The 19,548-nt window shown below is 37.7% G+C and overlaps 1 protein-coding gene across 10 annotated transcripts in view; it reads left to right on the forward strand.

Annotated features, from left to right (window-relative positions):
* Window positions 1-19,548, forward strand: part of CAMK2D (calcium/calmodulin dependent protein kinase II delta) — a 145,834-nt gene that overhangs the window by 85,285 nt on the left and 41,001 nt on the right. For 5 of the 10 annotated variants that reach the window (XM_015861973.2, XM_015861971.2, XM_015861975.2 and 2 more), the window contains 4 exons: window positions 6,521-6,586; window positions 9,224-9,296; window positions 14,001-14,103; window positions 19,037-19,120. In XM_015861973.2, the coding sequence (XP_015717459.1) occupies window positions 6,521-6,586; window positions 9,224-9,296; window positions 14,001-14,103; window positions 19,037-19,120 (326 nt within the window). Of the gene's footprint in view, window positions 1-6,520; window positions 6,587-9,223; window positions 9,297-10,217; window positions 10,291-14,000; window positions 14,104-19,036; window positions 19,121-19,548 lie in introns of those variants that run through there. The other 5 variants (XM_015861974.2, XM_032444318.1, XM_015861976.2 and 2 more) reach the window with 2 other exon arrangements.

Genomic DNA, 19,548 nt, shown 5'->3' on the forward strand with positions numbered 1-19,548 from the left:
TTTTATTTTTTAAGATTGGTAAAATATTCTTAATCCTGAATATTTTCAAGAAATGCATGTAGAATTCCTAGTTCTGGAGCAGTTCCCAGCTGCTACAGTGACTTCTTAATACGAAGGCCAAGTGCATGCTTTTATTTATTTTTCCTGCTGAAGCTTGACTGTAGTATAACACTGTCACTCCACCCACACATACTATCATGTTTTTATCTTAATGACTTCTTTCAGACTGTGTGGGATTCGGTGCTACACTTTCCTCAGAAATTTCCCTTAAACTGCATCCCACATAAAGTGCAGAGGAAGAGATCTTTTTCTGCAAATAGAAGAAAAGATCACTGTTACATTCTATTTTGAATTTCTAATAATCTCTTGTAGATAAATGTCATAGAGATGTCTGTAGTCTGGAGGAGAAGCCTGTGCTGCTTTGCTTGCATACCTCTGATTATTCTACTTTCATATGGAGAGAAAAAAGTGATTAATGTACCCTGTTATAGTCTTGCATTTGGTTGAAGAGTTCTAATTGCAAAACAGGAAGGTAGAGGTCTTTTAAAGTCCTTGTGGAATCTGAGCAGTTAACATTTAATGAAATGCCTTCTGCTAGAAGGAATGCTTCTTTTATTGGCAACATTGGGATGTTCATATAAGAAGTGCTGCTTATGAGAGAATTAGCTGTGCTGCAGTACTGATGTGCCATATATAATTTTTTTGGTTGCTGACTCCCTCTGAACACACAATTGAAATATGCAAGTGGTCATTTCAATCTGGAGTATGGTGGTTATTTTTCACTTCACCAGGCATATTAAAAAAGGTGATTATCAGCATCTTGTCATGAACAAGGAACAGTCATTTTACTGATCTACTAACATGATTCTTCCATATAAAAATAAAAAATAAAATTAACCAAAATATTAGTTAGGATAGTTAGGATTAGTTAGGATTTGTGTCTCTTAGTCAACCCATTTTAGTAGTTAAGCATGTAGAAGATGGTTTTCAGTATTAATGACATTAAATGAGTTCAAATCCAACCGGTTCTGTTAGTTACAGTATCTCAATGGAAGCAGCTGTAGCACTTGAGGACTCTTTTGTTCAAGTCAATGCAACTCTCTTTTCTCAGTGTCTCCCGTTTTAATGCGCTTGTTGAGATATAACAATTGGCACATTTAGAATCCTGGCATTGCTGTTGCATTCCAAGTGGAGGGACTGCAGTGTGTAGAAGGAAGAGAAAATGCCTAGTTGCAGAATAGTCTGCCTAGGGTAAAAGTGCCTGAAACTCGGTATCACAGATAACTGTTAAAAAAAACAGATGCAATGCACATTTTTATAGGACTGTTTCCCCCCACCTTTATTATGCAGCTTAAGAAATGAGAAATTTAAGTCAAGAAGAAAGAGCTGTTACAATTATCAGAGAAGACTTTTTCATGTTTTCTTAGAAATTTTCCTTACCAATTGATTGTGGTACATGAAGTAAATGTTTTTGTATGCATTACTATGAATGTTTCCAAAAGAAAAAATGTGGTATTCAACATTGTAAGTGTGGTAACATTTTTCAGTTATTGTAGAAAGACAAGTGCAAAAGATTTTTGGAACAGAGCAGTTAAAAGCTGCCTCTTATACATCTTTGGAGCTTAAGTAGAAATAACATCATTTGTATGTGGAATCCTCCATGCTTCTTCTGGCATGATATTCCAGCCTTCCTGTTTGTGCATGGTGCTTGCACTATTGTTGTTTAAACAAATCCTTATTTATTTGTTTTATTTATTTGTTACCTTTTTAGTATGCTTTAAAATTACACAAGAGCAAGAAGAATTTGAGAGCCAGTAGTTTTTAATTGTACCCTGGAGGTTACTGAATCCTGTATCATGAATATTCTGTTGTGAGCTATCACCGTTTGCATTGGAGCAAGTCCAAAGAAGGACAACAAGGCTTGTGAAGGGCTTGAAGAATATGCCATACAAGGAGCAACTGAAGGAACTGGGACTGTTTAGTCCGGGAAGAAGGAGACTGACAAGACCTTATTGCTCTCTTCCAATATCTGAAATGTGCTTACAGCAAGAGAGGAGTTGGTCTCTTCTCGCTGGTGAAAGGACAAGTTTAGGTTAGATATCAGAAAAAATGTTTTTACAGAAGGGGTTGTTAAGCACTGGAATAGGCTCCCCAGGGAGGTGGTTGAGTCACCATCCCTGGATGTGTTTAAAAGCCATTAGGATGTGGTGCTCAGGGACATGATTTAGCAGAGGGTTGTTAGTTACGGTAGTATGGTTAAGTTGTGGTTGGACTCGATGATCTTTAAGGTCTTTTCCAACCTGAGTAATTCTATGATTGTGGGCAAAAAACAGGTTGGCTGTTATTTGTGTAGCTTTCTAGTGTAGGATCAAAATTAGCTGGTTTTTGTACGGTTTTTGTTGTGTTTTGTTTTGTGGTTTTTTTTTACTTCTTTCTTCTTTACAGTCCTCATTTGTATTGTGTATAGCCTGTCTGGATACACTTGAAGATCTAGCTTTACTGATAGCTTGCTTCTAATTTATGTATTGTAGACTAAAATTTATGTATCAGGCAGGTTTTTTTTTGAATGGCACAATGTAGCAGGTTTTAATTATTTTATTCTAGAAAGGAAGGTGCTTTACAGAAGTAGTAGCCAAACTATAAACAAGTCCTTTTTAAATATCCTTTTGTAATTTAATTTTAGAGATCAGCCTGAGTGTTTCTGTTGATAAGCAACACCGAGTGTTCTTGTTTCAGCACACCTATCCATGTAGGGCAATTCAGTGCTCTGACTGGTAACAGAGCACTATCACTGAGCCATGCATTCTCCAAAGAGCACATCACGCTTTCATTTCAGGTCATGGCCTTTGCTAGGCAACAAAAGCCTCATCAGGATGGACCTCTTATATTTGTGTAGTTTATATTCATGCTGGAGGAATGGACAGGAGTCCTTCACTAGTCATCATTGTAGATACAGGGGAAAAAAAGAACTACCTTGTAAAAAGATGTCTAATAAGTAGTGTAAAATGCTTTGAAACTACTTTGGTATTAAACTGTTATGTAGTATAAAAAGAAGGTTGTTGGTAATGTTGGCTGTGTTTCTTATTTACACAGCCAGTGAAAAACATAGGTTGGTAAGAATCCCTAGAGGTTATCTAGCCTAACCACCTTTCTTGAACCAGGCCCAACTGAATCAGATTTCCAGGGATTTGTTGAGGTTGGAACATCTTCAGACATGGAAAATTGGCAACCTCTTGGGGCAACATGTGCATTGCAAAAAAATAACGAAACAAATAGGAGAAAAAAAATCCTTATATCTATTGAGCATTTCTCTTGTTCCACTGTATCTGTTGCCTTTCCTGCTGTCTCTGCATGCCCATCCATTACAGAGTTGTAGACAGCAGTGAGATTTCTTCTAAGACTTCTCGTTTTGATAGTTCTCTCAGTCACTCCTTGTACAGTTCATGCTCCAACTCTAACCATCTTGGTTGCCCTCCCTTACCCTCAATTCAGAACATCAGTATCAGCTGTGTACTGCAAATGACGAAAGGGAGGACTCATGTGGGTCTCATGTTTTCCTTTGCACTGGGCACTCATAATTTTTAGTATGATACAGTTGATTTCTGTTTTGCTACAAGGGTAAATTGCTTGCTCATGTTTAATGATAAAAGGTTACTAACGCTGCTGTGAAAAATTTCTCTGAGCCAGTCTCAGAAGTATGTTCTGGTATCTCCTGCACTACCTGCCTTTCTTGTAGTCATTAAGCTATCTTCTGAGAATTATTCTTCATGTATGGCAGCAGTGATAGCATGACTACTTGTTTTCTTGTCAGTTGAATTCCCCTCCTCTGTTCTTGCTTTCATTATTTCATTTTTTAATAATGGCTATAAATGCCAAGCAAATGTTTCGTGTCAGCAAATAAGAGTGCATACCTCTCTCTAGAAGAGCATCAGGTTGGTGTTCTATCCAACCGAAACTTGCTTTGATGACTAAACTTTTGCTTTTCTTTTTTGGCTTGGATCAAAAATGACTGGGAAGAGTAACATCAAAGAATCCTTTGGTTTTTCATTCATCACAAAGTGAGAATTATTATTGTTTACCAGAACTGTGGTAAATAAACATATATGCAGAACAGAGATATCAAAGACTGTCAAAATATGCATCAATTAAGTGTTTTGTGTTAGAGCAACTAAATTTAGTTTCCGGAAGGTAGAAGGCAAAAAGAAAGAGAACTTGAATTATAGAACCAGCTATTTTACCTCTTCCAGATTTTATTGCAGACTTTTGCACAAAACAGCATAGTTATATAAAAGTGATTATCTTCCAAAGTCAGTAAGTTGTGAACTCAAAAAAAAAACCAAAAAAAAAACCAAAACGATGATGTAACTCAAATGTAAATGGAAACGCAAAAACAAGTTCTTAACTGGCTTTCTCAAAGAAAGGGATTGTGTTACCAGTTGACTAGGTGACTTCTGTCATCATCTAAGTAAGAGATCTATGAGGAAATGTTAATATATTAAGTTGCAAATGAATGCTTTGGTTCTGAATATTCAAAATTTATTCACTTTTAATTTCCTAATTATATTGGTCTTAATTGTATTCAATGAAGACATTCATTGTTTAGATTTTTAAGCATTTTAATCTTTAAGCATCTTATAGCTTACTCCAGCTTTTGACTTTGGAATTTCATTCTGAGGTAACAATGAGCTGCTATATGAAAGTTCACTACATTCATAAATAGGCATGAAATATGAACACTGATCATCCACTATTGATGTTGGCCTATCAGTAGGATCAAGGTTTTGGAAAGCATGAATCAGACTGACTCATGCATTCTGCTCGGAGATGCACTGTTTAGGTACTTGTCTTCGTGCATTTGCAAGGTTTGCATGAGTTTTCAACAGTTCAGCACAACACCTTAAGTATATGAAGATTTGCATTTATCTGTGAAAGTATTCCATTGCATTCCACAAAAGAAAAATTATAGAATCATAGGTTGGAAAAGACCACTAAGATCATCTAGTCTAACCATCAGCACCACTCTGCCCACTAAACCATGTTGCTTTTCTTGAACGCTTGCAGAGATGGTGACTCTACCATTTCCCTGGATAGCAGTTCCAATACCTCATCACTCTAGAAATTTTTCTTAGTATCCAGCCTGAACCTCCCCTGGTGCAACTTAGAACCATTACCTCCTGTCCTGTCAGTAGTTACCTGAGAAGAGGATAACCCCGAGAGTAAGAGTATAGTACTGGAAAGGTCTTGTTTCTTTTAGTCCAGTTAATACAGGCAGACAAATTTAAAATGATTTTATTTAAAAGCTCATAAATCTTCATCTTAAAAACAGAGCAGCTGTCTCTGCTATTTTAACTAAAACATTCTCGTTATGCCAGTTCATGTGATTGCTAATAAACCTCTCCCAATTTCAAGCTTGTATTTATTCACAGATACAGTATGCTCATTTACTGTTGTACCAATACTGCTCCTTAAAACTGTATTTTATAGAGAAAATGGTTTATACTTTTTGTTTTTAGTATTTATTTTTAGCCTTCTTAAATATTGTTTTGCCAAGCTAACCTGACTTTCCTTTGGCAGGATGAGTAAGTGAATGGATAGGCTATTAGCAGTTTTCCATTCATTACACTGTTTTGATTCCCATTTCTGAACATGGCAGAACTGTGTATGATATATAAGGAAAGGTCTTCCTGTTGTTTGTAGGGATATTGCTGTTACCCTATTTTAAATGCATTCTAAGACTGTGGCAGCATCCTGCTGGTGACTCATTCTGGGCTGTCATCTTTCATTTATAACAACACATGTAGGTTTTTTCTTTTTAGCCACTTCCTACTACTAAACTATTGGTTGTACAGTGAAATCCTGAGTACACAAGCACACACAGTTCCCTCTGTTACTTGTCCTCTATCTCATACTTCTTTTGCACTACTAATGCCTCTAACTAACTTATTGTAAGAGACAGTTTCACTAAAACATCCTTGACAAAGACAACTGAAAATATTTCATGAAAACAAATGCCATTTAACTGATTAAGGTATACTGCTGCTATTGACGTTCTCCCTCCAACTCAGAAATTCTTTTTTCTAACCAAAGCACAAAAGCCAAACCAATCTGGCACATGTGTAACACCTCATCCTACACTTTAAAGATCCTTAGCTAATTTACATTGCAGTTCTCAGCTTATGGTGGACTGTTCTGAACTTCAGCCACAGTCTTCCTTGCTGGACAGTTCCCTTATATTCATGTAGTTTTATTGCTTGCTTTTGATACCCTTAACTGTTTTATACCATATAATTGCTGCTCTTTGCTTTTACTTTACAGTTACGATTGCTCTTCTGTTGTTCCTCGTGTAATAATGTAATTTGTCCAACCGACCAGTTTAGTCCCTTCACTTTGCAGGTCAAAACCTCTTTAATTTCTGTACAAATATTTCAGTTATTCCTCTCTGACTTCTCTCTGTCAAGCTACATTTAAGATACATGTCTTCTCTTCTGAATCCCCTTTCCCATCTTCCTTTTTCTAACAGAGTCACTGGTGGTGAATTGTTTGAAGATATAGTTGCCAGAGAGTACTACAGTGAAGCAGATGCCAGGTAAGTCATGTTTTTTGTTGTTGTTGTCTTTAATAATATCAGCATAGGTACTTAAATATCTCATGGTGTTTGGCATCAGCTAGAGTAGCGAAGTCTGTGAGACTTTGGGATTTCTCCTAGAAAACTCTTAGACCTGGAAGGAGGCACAGTTTGGGATTCTGAGCTCAAGACCATGTGATGATAAACGTACGTGATGTCTACTCATCTGCAAAAGCTCAAATTAAATCTCAGTTTGATAAATCTTTGGAAACTAGCGATTTGGACTAAAAACATTATCCAGCTTTACCATCTGCAAACTGGACATAACATTTCAGCAATCTGATGCATTGATTCTTATATTTACTGATTAAAAATTGAAATATATGTTGGTCTTAAAAGAATACATTACATATAATTTTTGTTCTAGGTCTGGAAGTACTAATTTGCTTTTCACATTTAAACATTTTTGTCATGTTTCATCAGTAAGCAATTATACTGTGTATCTCATAGTCTGAGCTCAAATTTGAACTCTCTAGTAATTTGCTGCAAGTGCTTGTTGAAAAACTTGAATAAATGGCAGATTATCATAATTCGCATGCTGGCATAAAACATCAGGCCATTTTTCCATCTCAGAATCTAGTTGCCTTCATAAAATAATAAATCTTAATTATTCCTACACAATAATGAATTTTAAACTTTGTGGTTGATTGCTTTCTTTAAAGGAAAAAATGTCCTACAACTAAATTCTAAAGAAAATTTTTTTCATACTAAATTTGAAGAATCATTATGGTTTTCTGCTTTCATAGACACACACTACCACTGATACACATTTAGCACAGTTAAACAAGCAGTTATTTCTTTATATTTGGAATTCGCAGATAACTGGTACACATTAAGTGTCCCTAATAACACCATTAGAATAATAATAAGGAACAAACAAGAAGTTAGGCAGAATATTAGGAAGCTTCCTCTGTTTAATACTCTGACTAATTTCTGGGGGAATGGTAGAAACATCAGTATTGTAAGCATTAAAATGTAGAACAAAACATGGCAGAACATAACAGTAGAAGAGCAAAGAGGATGAGTAATTTACTTGGGGTGGAAGAAGATGACCTATGTTTAAAGATTTCAGTGATTTTTGCTTGCTGTGATTCAGGCAAAGTTTATAATATTGATGCCAAAGACCATTTTATGGTGTCATTGTGTGTTTTAAGGTAATTGTGATTTAAAAGTTAAAATTGCAGTAATTTTTTTTTTGTGTGTTCTAGACTTATGCACTGCCCCTTCCAATATGCAATATGTATATATTGGATATATGTATGCATTTGCGTATTTAGTAAAACTTGATCAAATTAATGAAATTTCTATTTCCTGTTCATTTTTATATATTTTTATATATATATTTTTTGTGTGTATATATATATTTATATATATAGTGCATATGTGCCTGTATGTCTGTGTATGTGTGTTTGCCTTTAGAAATAGTTAATGGACTTTTTAGTCACATACCCTAGGATTTTAATATTGGTCTGCTCCTGCAAGCCCTTACTCGTGCAAGTAGTCTTTGCTCATGTGAGCAATCTAGTTCAGTGAGCTGAGAGCTACTTGCATAAGAAATGGTTTTCAGGTTTGGACTCCAGCTACTGATTTATGACCATTCCTTCTGAATTCCATGGCCAAAACATTTTGGATGAACCAAATCAAATCTTTGGCCCATTGCTACTGTTTATTTCTTACAGTCAGTGACTTCTGCCACGAAGATATCTTTACATAAAAACTTATGAGCTATTGTAGTGCTGAAAAAATATATGAAAAAGTTGCAGCGCTGTAAAAGATGAATATTTTAGTTGTGCTTTTTGGCATTGTACACTGGCCAAAACTTGCAAACCTGGACATGGAAATATAGGTGCTCTCTTGTTTAAATAGCCAAAAAAAAAAAAAAAGTCTGTCTCCATTTGTTAATGTGGATTTCCATTTCACGAGTGATTCTTTTCTAAACTATTGCTTGACAATATTTTTAAATATTGAAAATGCATGCCACCTTTTAAAATGACTTAGCTATTTATTCTGACAGTAGTTAAGAAACCATTTGATTCACAATGAGAAATGCCTTTCTTTTCCTTAGTTTTGATTTTTTTCTGTCTTTCATTTTGTTTCCCATTTATCATTTTGTTTTTTAACATATTCTTGCTTCAGCACTTGTGTAACATTAACTTCATTTTGAAAATGTTCAACAAATATAAGAGATATCACCAAGTAATTTATTGTCTCTAGTTTGTTTTTCTAGTAGCAGTTTTTGGAAGCTGGGGAAAGTTTCCATGCTGCTGAATGAAAACACAATCTAATGATTCTAACAGGTGTTCTGTGTTCCATGTTAAATGTCTTTTTTGGTTTGTTCCCTTTGACTTTGTTCTTGCATTTTTGTTGTTGCTGTTGTTTTGCTTTCCTTTCTTCTTCTTTTTAAGTGTTTTAGAGCTGGAAATATCTCAGTTTTTAGCATTGTTTTGTTCCAGTTCAGTGTACAACCAAGATCTGTCAGGAGATGTAAAACTGTTTTTGTTCTTTATAATTTTTTTAAGTTTAGTTTTATTTTGTATTTAATGTGATTATGTGCCTTTAAAATGTTCTCCCTTCCATTCTGCCCTTGTATCTTTGCAGTCATTGTATACAGCAGATTCTAGAAAGTGTTAATCATTGTCATCTAAATGGCATAGTTCACAGAGACCTGAAGGTCAGTATCTGGTGCCCATCAAATGGATAAGAGTTTTGTTTCTTTCTGCTGGGCAGGGGCAGGGGGTGGGTTGGCTGCGATGTTCCCTTGCCTATCCTACTCACTCCAAACAGCTAGACCGACAAATAATGCATGACGCCTCTTTCCAGTTTGCAAGTCTACAGGCCTAATATACATCATGGCACAAGGGGGAATGGTTGCCAAAAACCTGTCTCTTCCCACGGCTCTGGATTTGTCCCATGCTGTCAAACGTGTCTGGTACTTTATTGAGGCTGTCCGTGTATCGCTGTGCACGCCCATGGAGGTGAACGTTGGCTGTGATGTATGTCAGCTTGCAGATTGACACACCACTCTGTGCTGAGCCCGGGGTTGCAGTGGCAGAACAGCCGGTCGCACACTGCTGCTTTAGAGTATGACGAACCCTCAGGCAAGTGATGCTGGCAAAATTGGATGGACAGAAGTTAATGATTTACCTAAAACACCTGGCCTCGAATGTTTTCTACCTCAGCGGCTGCTATTTGTAAGGCCTCTGAGAGGGTCCTTAGTTAATGAACAGGAAAATGTACAAAAGAGCTCTAATCTTTTCTGTGATGTCACCAAATTGGCCAAATCCATGTGCTTTTGCAAGAACTTTGCATCTGAGCAGGAGACTTAAAACTCAAAAAGGCCAAAGAAAGCAGAGCGAGCCAAGGGATGCTCGTCTCGGAGGTCGGCCCTGAGGCCGTCGTGCTCTGAGCGGCGGGCGGCGCGGGGCGGTACGCGCGGAGCCGAGCGGAGCGGTGAGGGAGAGCGGCGCCCCCGGCCCGTCCCGCACGGCCCCGCCGTGCCTGCCCCTCGCCGCCGCCCCGACGCCTGGCTGCGGGCGTGCGGGCGGCCGGTGCACGCTTGGAACTAACACGCGCCCCTGGTGTTTGCATGCAGTCATTGCATTCAGCAGATCCTGGAGGCTGTGCTCCACTGCCATCAGATGGGCGTAGTCCATCGCGACCTCAAGGTGAGTGCTGCTGCCCCGCCCAGCCCTCCCCAGCCGGAGCCTCTGCCTGTGTGGCTGCGGAGAACAGCGAACTAACGCACAGCCGCGAGATCTGGAAATTTAAACCTTTTCCGTTTTGCTTTCGTTGTTTCACTGAGCTTCTAGCGCTCACTGGAGGAAATCCTTAAAGGCTTGCCTGTAGCAAGCTAATACATAGCTGAGACCAGGGAACTTGGACATCTGAGTCTACAGGCATCTGCTCAGTTCCAGGGAAATCAGTAGTTACTTTCCAGCGTTTGGTGTATGTACTGAATACACAGTCTTTCAGAGCTTCCGGGGCATCCAGAGCTCTCTCTCATCAGCATAATGCAGACACTGTCAGTTCGCACTTCACACACATCAGTAAGAAAAGGCCAGCTGCTGTGAGACTGCTGGCACAGAAACATCTCTCCTACAGATGTGTGCACTATAAAACTGCTCTACAAGGCTGGAATTCTTACGGCATTTCCACCATGATGTTCCTACCTGATGAATACTTAGTGTTGGGATAGAAGCCTTTGAAAGAAAACTCCTGTACTGAGTGTTACCTCTTTCTTAGCTGTGTACATTTCCAAATGGCTGGAGAGTATTGCTTCCTGTATTTAAAACAGGTTGGCATAGAAAGAAATCAAAGATTATTTTCTTTTACTGGGAAGGTCAGTGGCAAGTCTGTCTCTCACAGCTAGTAGGAAACCAGCCTTGTGGACAAGGAGGAGATCTGGGTTTGGACAGTGGGCCTTCAAGATACCAAGTAAAAGAAGATTTCAGTTTGAAAGCAGGTGGAAGCATACCATCTGATATAGCAGATCCATTACAGAAGAAAAGTGGCATGTAGGCTAAGGCAGTGGAACACACTGATTCTTTCTTGCATGGCTTCTCTGTCACTTATTTACCTTCCTGGATGAGTTACATGAAGTAGGAATTTCCTCCCAGGATAGGACTGTTCTGGTAGTTATCATTAATAATAATTTTGGACTCAGAATGCTGTCTTATTTATTGCCATCCTTCTGATTCCTGGTAAACAACTGTCAGAGTTATTGTTTGAATTCGTAAAGGTCCGTATCATCTGTGACCGTAAAATATTAGAGATGTCAGAAAGCTTAGAGAGTAATAAATTTCAGAGAGACACTTAAATCTTCGATCTGTTTTATACTTGTGGATCTCCTCAGGTCACAGTTGTACAACATGGGCAAGTCCTTACCCATGCTGTAGCCCTTGGTTGGCAGGCAGTCAGATAACATGGAACAAGTTTAAATGAGAAAACATCATTTTGTCCAGCAGATCCAGCAGTTTCCTGTTCTCACAGCACACATAGTTTTATGCTTTTAGCATTGAAAGGAATAAAATAAGTGAATCGTAGCCTTGTAAACTGGCTTTCAGGCTACAATAAGGAATGCTTTCTAGAGCCCTTCATACACTCACGTGAAATAACCTTTTCTTCAGTAATGCATTAAATCCAGCTGTTTGCTGTTGCAAAATGTGTGGATTTCTGATTCTGGCAAATCCAGGATGAATTGGTAACATTAAGAGGAAAAAATGTTCCTGCCAAACTGCAGTACCCAGCTTGATTTCTGAAAGTGAAAGCTTCATGAAACGGTGAACATTCTTTCTTCTCTTGCTCCTTTCTGGCAAATTGGAGAGAAAAAAAATTAAGAAAGAGAGAGAGAGGGAAAAAAGAGAAATGAAAGACTCTGGTAAAACCCCAGCAGAACACCCTGTACAGAAAAGAAGATGCAGAGACCAGACCCATGGGCAGAGCAACAATACACATAGAAGATGTTTATGGCTTGGCATGAATCCCTAAACTGCTTGATGTGATGGGGACAATGATGGAGATTTGAACAGTTGAGCAATCAGATTTCATTTAATCATCCTTAAATAGAATATGGTGGCAAAAGAGTGGAGCATTTGCAGCCTCTCACAACTGCTGCGCTGCCTGTTGTTGTGCTCTCTTGTGTAAGTCAGAATGATGGTGGATCCTATGTCTGGAATAAACTGACTTCCTAGTGGCAGTCTGCCTTTAACAGATGGTAGAAATGCACTTCCATGAAGGGATTTCAGTTCTTGGCAATCTGTTGCTTTTGTTAAATTACCTGATTACAACTCACTTGCATTCCCCATGGAAGTTAAAGTTTCTTAAAACTGGCAACAACAAAATAACAACTCAACTCTACTTGTATTTCAGGAAAAATGTGCAGAGATTTAGTACTTAATCTCTGAGTATAAAAACCTTTGAAAAAATGAGGCATAAATCCCGTTAATTTATTTGTAAGTAATTTCAGTAGTTAGCACTGAAACTGCGTGCTTGACTGCAGCCAGTCCCAATAACATAGGGTGACATTATTGCATGCAGGGTTCTAAATGGCCCAGACCGGACTGTTAACATCTTCCAAGTCCTTGCAGTCATTCCAAGTTCATGCATGATAATTTTCTGGTATGTCTCTCATCATCCAGAAGTGACAGCTGTGTTTTTTTTAAGGGTATAGTCCCACACAACATTCTTCAAAAGGCTGTTGTTTGCAGCATAGGAGTTAATCTGCTTCATCTTGTGTTGAATAATATTCACCTGCAGTGGTGATATTTCTTGTAGAGCACTTCTGCAGATAAAGGTGTGTGGTGGAATAAATAAATAACCAACAACAAGGAACACAAAACTACTATTTCAAATGGAATCTTATGTTCTGAATTATAAGGGTTTGATAGATCAGTAGTTCTCTTTTAGTCAAGACAATGAGACGTTGCACTGCTTTTGAACTGCTGAAGGTCATAACCACATAAAATCATCCATTGCTTTAGGAAGTAAACTCTCACTGTGGTAAGAGAACCTGCAAGAACATATGTGACTATATATTTAAATCCAATGGTAAGCATTGTGGCCTAGAACAAAGTTATCTTTGGATAATTAGCATTTGCTGCATTTGCTAACTGACATTCATAGGATAATTCATGAAGGCTAGAATGGCGCTGCTGTTACTAAGTCCTTTCCTTTTAACTGTAGAGGTATACTGAAGCATTTGATTTCAGATGTGACCAACGTGCTCTAAAAAAGCAAAGTGGGAACTTTCCCAGGCTTAAATAGTCACTTGTGGTAGGTTCTTGGCAAGCACAAATGTGGGTGTGCTGTTTTATTGTAGAAAGATTTGCACTGCAAATACACCTGCCCTCTAAATATAAATATGAAAATGTGGCTGCTATTGTTGTCATGCAAAGCATACAGTCTACAGTTAGAAATGCTTAATCCTACTAACTACATAGGTCAGACTGTGAATCAAAGGATGTGTGGGCTTTGGGGATTTTCAGCAGCTTTTTCCATGTAGTGAGTTCTTAGGGCTCTCTGAACTGTCATATCAAACAAAGCTATTGCAGTGCCATGCAGCAGTTCTAGCTTATGTACATCTCCAGGAGATTTGCACTTTTGTCTGTGCTCTTGCTGTCATGTTGGATCACGACGGTAGTTTACAGACCTAGTGATTCTTCCCAAGTAAGAGTGGAAAGTAGTTTTTAACTTTTATAGAGAAAATGTGTGGTGTTTTATTTCTTTTTCACTCCTCTAAAGTATTTCTTCTTTTCCAGACCACCTTAAGCAAACAAAACAAAAACAAAAGAAAAAAAAAAAAAAGAAAAGAAAAAAACTGTCTAAATTATATTTACTTATTTTTTAATCTCAACTTTTTTTCTCTTTCCAAATAAAGCCTGAGAACTTACTTTTAGCTAGCAAATCCAAGGGAGCAGCAGTAAAATTGGCAGACTTTGGATTGGCTATAGAAGTCCAAGGGGAACAACAGGCATGGTTTGGTAAGTATGTGTTTTTTACTTATCTTAGTATTTATTAAATGCTGACACAAAGCCTCTCAAATCTGCTCCTCACTGTAGTGTAGAACATGTAGCTGTGTGGTGTCAATATGTAGCTTATAAGGATATTTTGTTCATAGTTCAAGCTCTACAACAAGGTAAACTTCAGATATTTTTCCTTCAGGAAGAATGTTATCTGTAATTCTCATTGAATTAAGGAGAGCTTCAAAGCAGACTTTGTTTATTAAAAAAACAACAAACAAACAACAGCAAAGCAATCAAACAACACAACAATAACAATGGAGAGAGAGAAGAAAGAGAAGCAGCTTCAAAAATGAGCTGTGGCTAAATTTCCACGTAAAAGAGCTTGATTAGGCAAGAAGAGACTCAGCCTCATAACCTTTTCTTTCCTGGCAAAGCTGAATGATCTTCCCAAACTGCTGCATAAAATGATTTGGCAGAAGTCTCTTCTATTGGCACAGAATGTCTTCGACATTCCTTGAATCTGAAACTTAGATTTACTGACTCCTGGTTTGCCCTGGCTTTTGTCTGCCTGTAAGTTTGATTAAAACTCCTTTCTTGCTTTCTCTTTTCTATCTCTGGAAAGAAATGTAAGCACAGAGGCTCAGAAGGAGATGGCTGATTTCCATTTAGTCACTCATGTACCTGAGGAATAAGGCTGTGGGTTAATACTTTTGAGTACAGCTGCCCATGTTGGAAATACCCTAATAATTTATCAGGACAGTGTCTCTGATTTTAGCAGGTTTTATTCTCAATGGCAATGGCAGGCATCCTGCAAGCAGGAACGCACCTGCAGAGAGAGTGTTACAACAATCAATCTCAAATACCACCCTGTTTGAACAGATAGGAAGCACAAGCCCGAAGTCATTTTCTATCTAAGAAAGAAGAAAACAAACATTAAAATATTTGTGACAACTACATATTCTCATTTACAGCAGCTAGTAAGTGCAGCTTAAATTGAACTAAGCGATTGCAAGCTTGCTATCAAAGCTTAGAATAAAAGCATGAAGGATTTTGGACAAAGCGGTGTGTTGAGAGATTGAGAGTTTGAAATCTAGGATGTATCCACATGTTCATGCACAGACAGTACCGCTGGACATATGTTGGTAATTTTATAAGCTAGCCTGCTGTTTTAAATCCTAGCTTCTATATAAATGGATTTCAATAATCCACAAAAGAGAGTGGAGATTGCTCTTGCACATTAATGAATAGACTAGCCCAAAAAGAGTCGAATAAAGAGAAGACAAAATACAAGTAATTTGTTAAAATGATGAAAACATCTGGAAGACAGGAAGCCTTTCAAGAAAAAAAAAAAAAGAGCAGAATGAGCTTCAGGACTATTTTCTCTAGATGTTCTATCTATTTGGATGCAGACAACGCACATGAGATTGCAGCTGCCTGTAAAATCTTGCACTTTATTGGTCAATTGGTGCATCTGAAGTGATTGTTTCAGACTTAGAATCATGAGGTCTTAATGCTGAGCTTGGTAGAGAGTGAGATGAATGCCTTCAAAATACGTATGTAAGGAACAAAGAAACTGGAAGGAAGGAATTGTGAAAGTAGTGTTTTATTTGTAATATTTGATAAAATGAATGAGTTCTGTACCTGTTACAGAACTGCAAAAGCTTTCAGTAATGTTCTGAGTGCCTTCCTTAATCTTCTTATGACTGCTGTAGCAAGGCAGAAACATGAACTCTGATGTGCTGAACTTTCTCTTCCTTCCAGAGTGTTTTTTCCTGCTTTCCAGTGGATTCTGCAGCACTTAGTGACTCATGGCATGGTCTGATTCTAATTATAGCTCAGCATCAGAGTTTCTTTCTTTCTTTTATTTATTTTTTTCACTTTTTTTTTTTTTTTTTTGTAGTCTTGTGGTGTGACAGTTACTTTGCTTAAAGCATGGATGTGCAGTCAGTAGGAAACCAGCCAGAAGTCTGTGTGCTTGGATACTATGGGGGTGCTTTCACAGTTCACGTGTTTATAGAGCAAACCTGTTTCATGACTGGTTTTAGAAACTGCTCATCTATTTACTAGAAATACCCCACCTTGCTAGCAGGTGTTAAGTGTGCTGGGAAAGTGTCTGGCAGGCTCCACTTGCTCACTGTAACAGACAAGTCTCGCTCATGACTGTCAAGGGGCTGCAGTTGACTCATTGGTAGCTATAGTCCCAGCTATGTCTTGTCTTTAGCTAGCCTTGAAGCTAGGACTAAAATATGCAACATACTGTTCATTTGAGTAGCTCCACTGTATTTTTTTTATTTTTTTATTTTTTTTTTTGGTAGCAGAAGCTGCATTAAATTTGGATTGTATACAGTTCCTCTTCTAGATTCGGCTTTGCAGGAAATGAAGGCTGTTGCCCTATATTTGCTCTAAGAAACTTGTTCTTGCCCCTTGGAGCCTCATTTTTCATACCTTTTCACCAGGCTACTCATTTGAACATTTATTCTTAAGTCAAAGGTTATGTTAGCAAGGTGGTGATGAAAGCATAGGGCGGGTCTTAGTGCAGGAATCTCTCTGTTTTTAACAGAAATCTCTCTTTGTTAATTTAATTTATGGGATTATATTTAGCCTCCAGTGCGGGTTTGACTCGAGACATTCTCAACATTTATGAAGTAAATATGTAATCTTTGCAGAGGTTTTTGAGGCTGTAAGCTATTTAGTTTGAAGAACATGCCGTCTCATGTATGTATGCACCACTGAACAAGACACAGCACAGCATTTGTCTCAGGCCTCTGAATACGTGTTTAATATCAGATGAGAATAATAGTATACAGTGACATAGCTTTTAATAGATAATATACAGTCACAATTACCAGGTCTGCAAGTTCCATTATTTTTTTTTTTAAGCTAAGTTAATTGCTGCTGTTAGTAATAGTTTAAAGAAAAATGCACTCGTATTTATTACAGTTTATTTTTGACTTGTTATTTCTGATTTGTGTAGACTCATTCTGTAACCTCATCAAGAGACAAAGTTAGCTAGTTACTATATTTTTACTATAATGATTATTTCCAAGTGATGTTTGGTAATGTTTGTGGAGCTACAGTAAGGTTGAATATAAGTACAACTTTGCATTTAAAATGAAACAAAATATTAATGTAGAGCCCAACTTCCAGGAAAAGTTATGAAACCACTCTATTTAAAGCTAATCAGAACATGAATTTATTAGCTTCTCAAAGGAGCTTAAATTGTGTTTCCTGTATGATAGGACTTTGGAATTCATGGTTCAAATATCAGGATACTGAAAAATGCAAGCCAATTTTGCATTAAAGTATTTAGACACATTCTGAGTAGGAGTACACACAGTGTGTTTGTTCATTTCCTCTTTCCACCCTGAACTGATTGCCAGCTGCACAGCAGAGGCTTCCTTTTTCTGTAGCTGTCTACTTCACCCCTTATCGCCATCTTTCATAAGTTTCATTGCTTGCTTGTCCTCTGTTCAGCACAAGTCTTGTGGAATACATTCTGGTCTTTGAGAAATAACAGGTTTTTTTTTTCAAATTCTCATCTTCCAAGTATTTCCAAGCATATATTTTAGACAAAAATACAAGAGCAAATATACTAACAAACAGTATAGAGCGTTATGTATTGTAAAGCTTTTACCAATTACCGTATCCTGAGTAATGACTACAATTTAAACCTTCATTTTTTATTTCTCCTAATTGAAGACTGCACAGCTGCTGAAAAATGAAGAACATCCAAACTGTAAAGGGTGAATGACTTTGGAGATGCTTTTTGTGAACTTTTGTTAGGAGGTTCCACAGGCTGCATCACTTCTAGGAAGTGAGTGTTTCAGTAAAATAGTCTTAGAAGTAGTTGTGTGGAATATGAACAGCAAAGGCTGTAAGAAGACTGAAGCCTAAGTTGTCTGTCTTCATACAAAGCAATAGCCAGTTGTACTCCCAAGAAATCTAATCATGAGCATTTCTGAGCATTTACTTTGCCACTGTCTGGCCCTGGCTGATTTGAGTTTCTGCTTCTATAAAAGGAAATTAGAACAGTATTTCTACTCTCTCTTTTTCTGTAAATGAGAAATTGCTCCATATGTGAGCTTTTCTAAATTTAGCATTATATGTTGTTTTCTCCGAAATCAACCCTTGTGTAGGTTTGAATAGGGCTTTTAAAATGTTCCTTATAGCTGCAGTAGTGTAGCTCAAGTGCTGCTCTATTTTGTTAATCAGTTCCCCATAAATGTCACTGGAAGTAGTACTTTATGTGTGAAAATAGTCTTCGCAGCTGACAGAAGATGGACTCAGAAGTCCCGAGTGAGTCATGTTTACAAAAATAATTGGTATAATTTGGCACTAGTTTAAAATAGACTAGATTAGGGTAGGGATTGAAAACAACAAACAAACAAAAACAAACCTCGGAAACAGTGTTCACAGTTTTGGGCAAGCGTAGAATGCATTTGCTGTCTATCAGTTGATATCTCCAAGGGGATCACTCTGTGTATCCCATGTTCTCCCTGCTCCACAAACTGGTTTTTTGCTTTAAACCTGAGCAGATGTATTTGCACCTTACTACTGACTGTCTTTCTACAGCATACAGTAATGGACAAGTCATGAGTGACATTTTTTCAGCTGTCTGGAAATCTTTCTGGAAATCTTCCACTGTTGCATTTTCACCAGACCCTTGACGCAACTGTTGAATCTGCAGTGTTAGGGCAGATGAGTAACCGGCTGCCTTTTCACTGTCCTCTTGACTGTTGACACATAGAGATGGTGGCAAAAAGGTCATGGGCCAAGTCTGCATAGGTATTTCTGTTATTGCTACATTTAGGCATTTGCAATAGAATGGAATGTTGAAGATTAAGTGGTTATTGCTGGAAAGATCCTGTGTGTTCTCAAATAACATGAAAATGACTTTGCTTTTTGATGAGTACATACAGTTTTTGAGAGTTTTTTCCTTGCCTTGTGACAGGTTTTGCTGGCACTCCAGGATACCTTTCTCCAGAAGTCTTACGGAAAGATCCATATGGAAAACCTGTGGATATGTGGGCATGTGGTAAGGACTTATTCTGAAAGACAGTGGTCAGTCAACTGTAAAGTACGTTAAGGGAAGGATGACATCCAGAATGCCTGATGTGGAATACCACATCAGAAAATAGGGACTAGTTAAAATTTAATTTTAATTTTTAGAAGAAATCGAGATGTTGGAACTGCTGTTTCGAAGTCTGAGACTTAAGGATTTTTTTCTTTTTTAAGTGGAGTAGAGAGCAATTACTTTATCACCCAGTTCTTCAAACAGTGTAATTTATGGTACCAGCAAAGGGATTGTTACCTATGTGAGAAGAAATGATGAGTTTCTTTCTTGTACTTCTGCCCACACTTATTTGGTTGTATTTATGAAAGCAGTTTTCTTTAGTCATAATGAATCATCCCTGTAAAGCTAGCAGGCGAACTTCTTTATTTCCTTCATATATTTATAGAGGT

The sequence above is a fragment of the Coturnix japonica genome, chromosome 4, assembly GCF_001577835.2.
Source record: "Coturnix japonica isolate 7356 chromosome 4, Coturnix japonica 2.1, whole genome shotgun sequence".
NCBI classification, from domain to species: domain Eukaryota; kingdom Metazoa; phylum Chordata; class Aves; order Galliformes; family Phasianidae; genus Coturnix; species Coturnix japonica.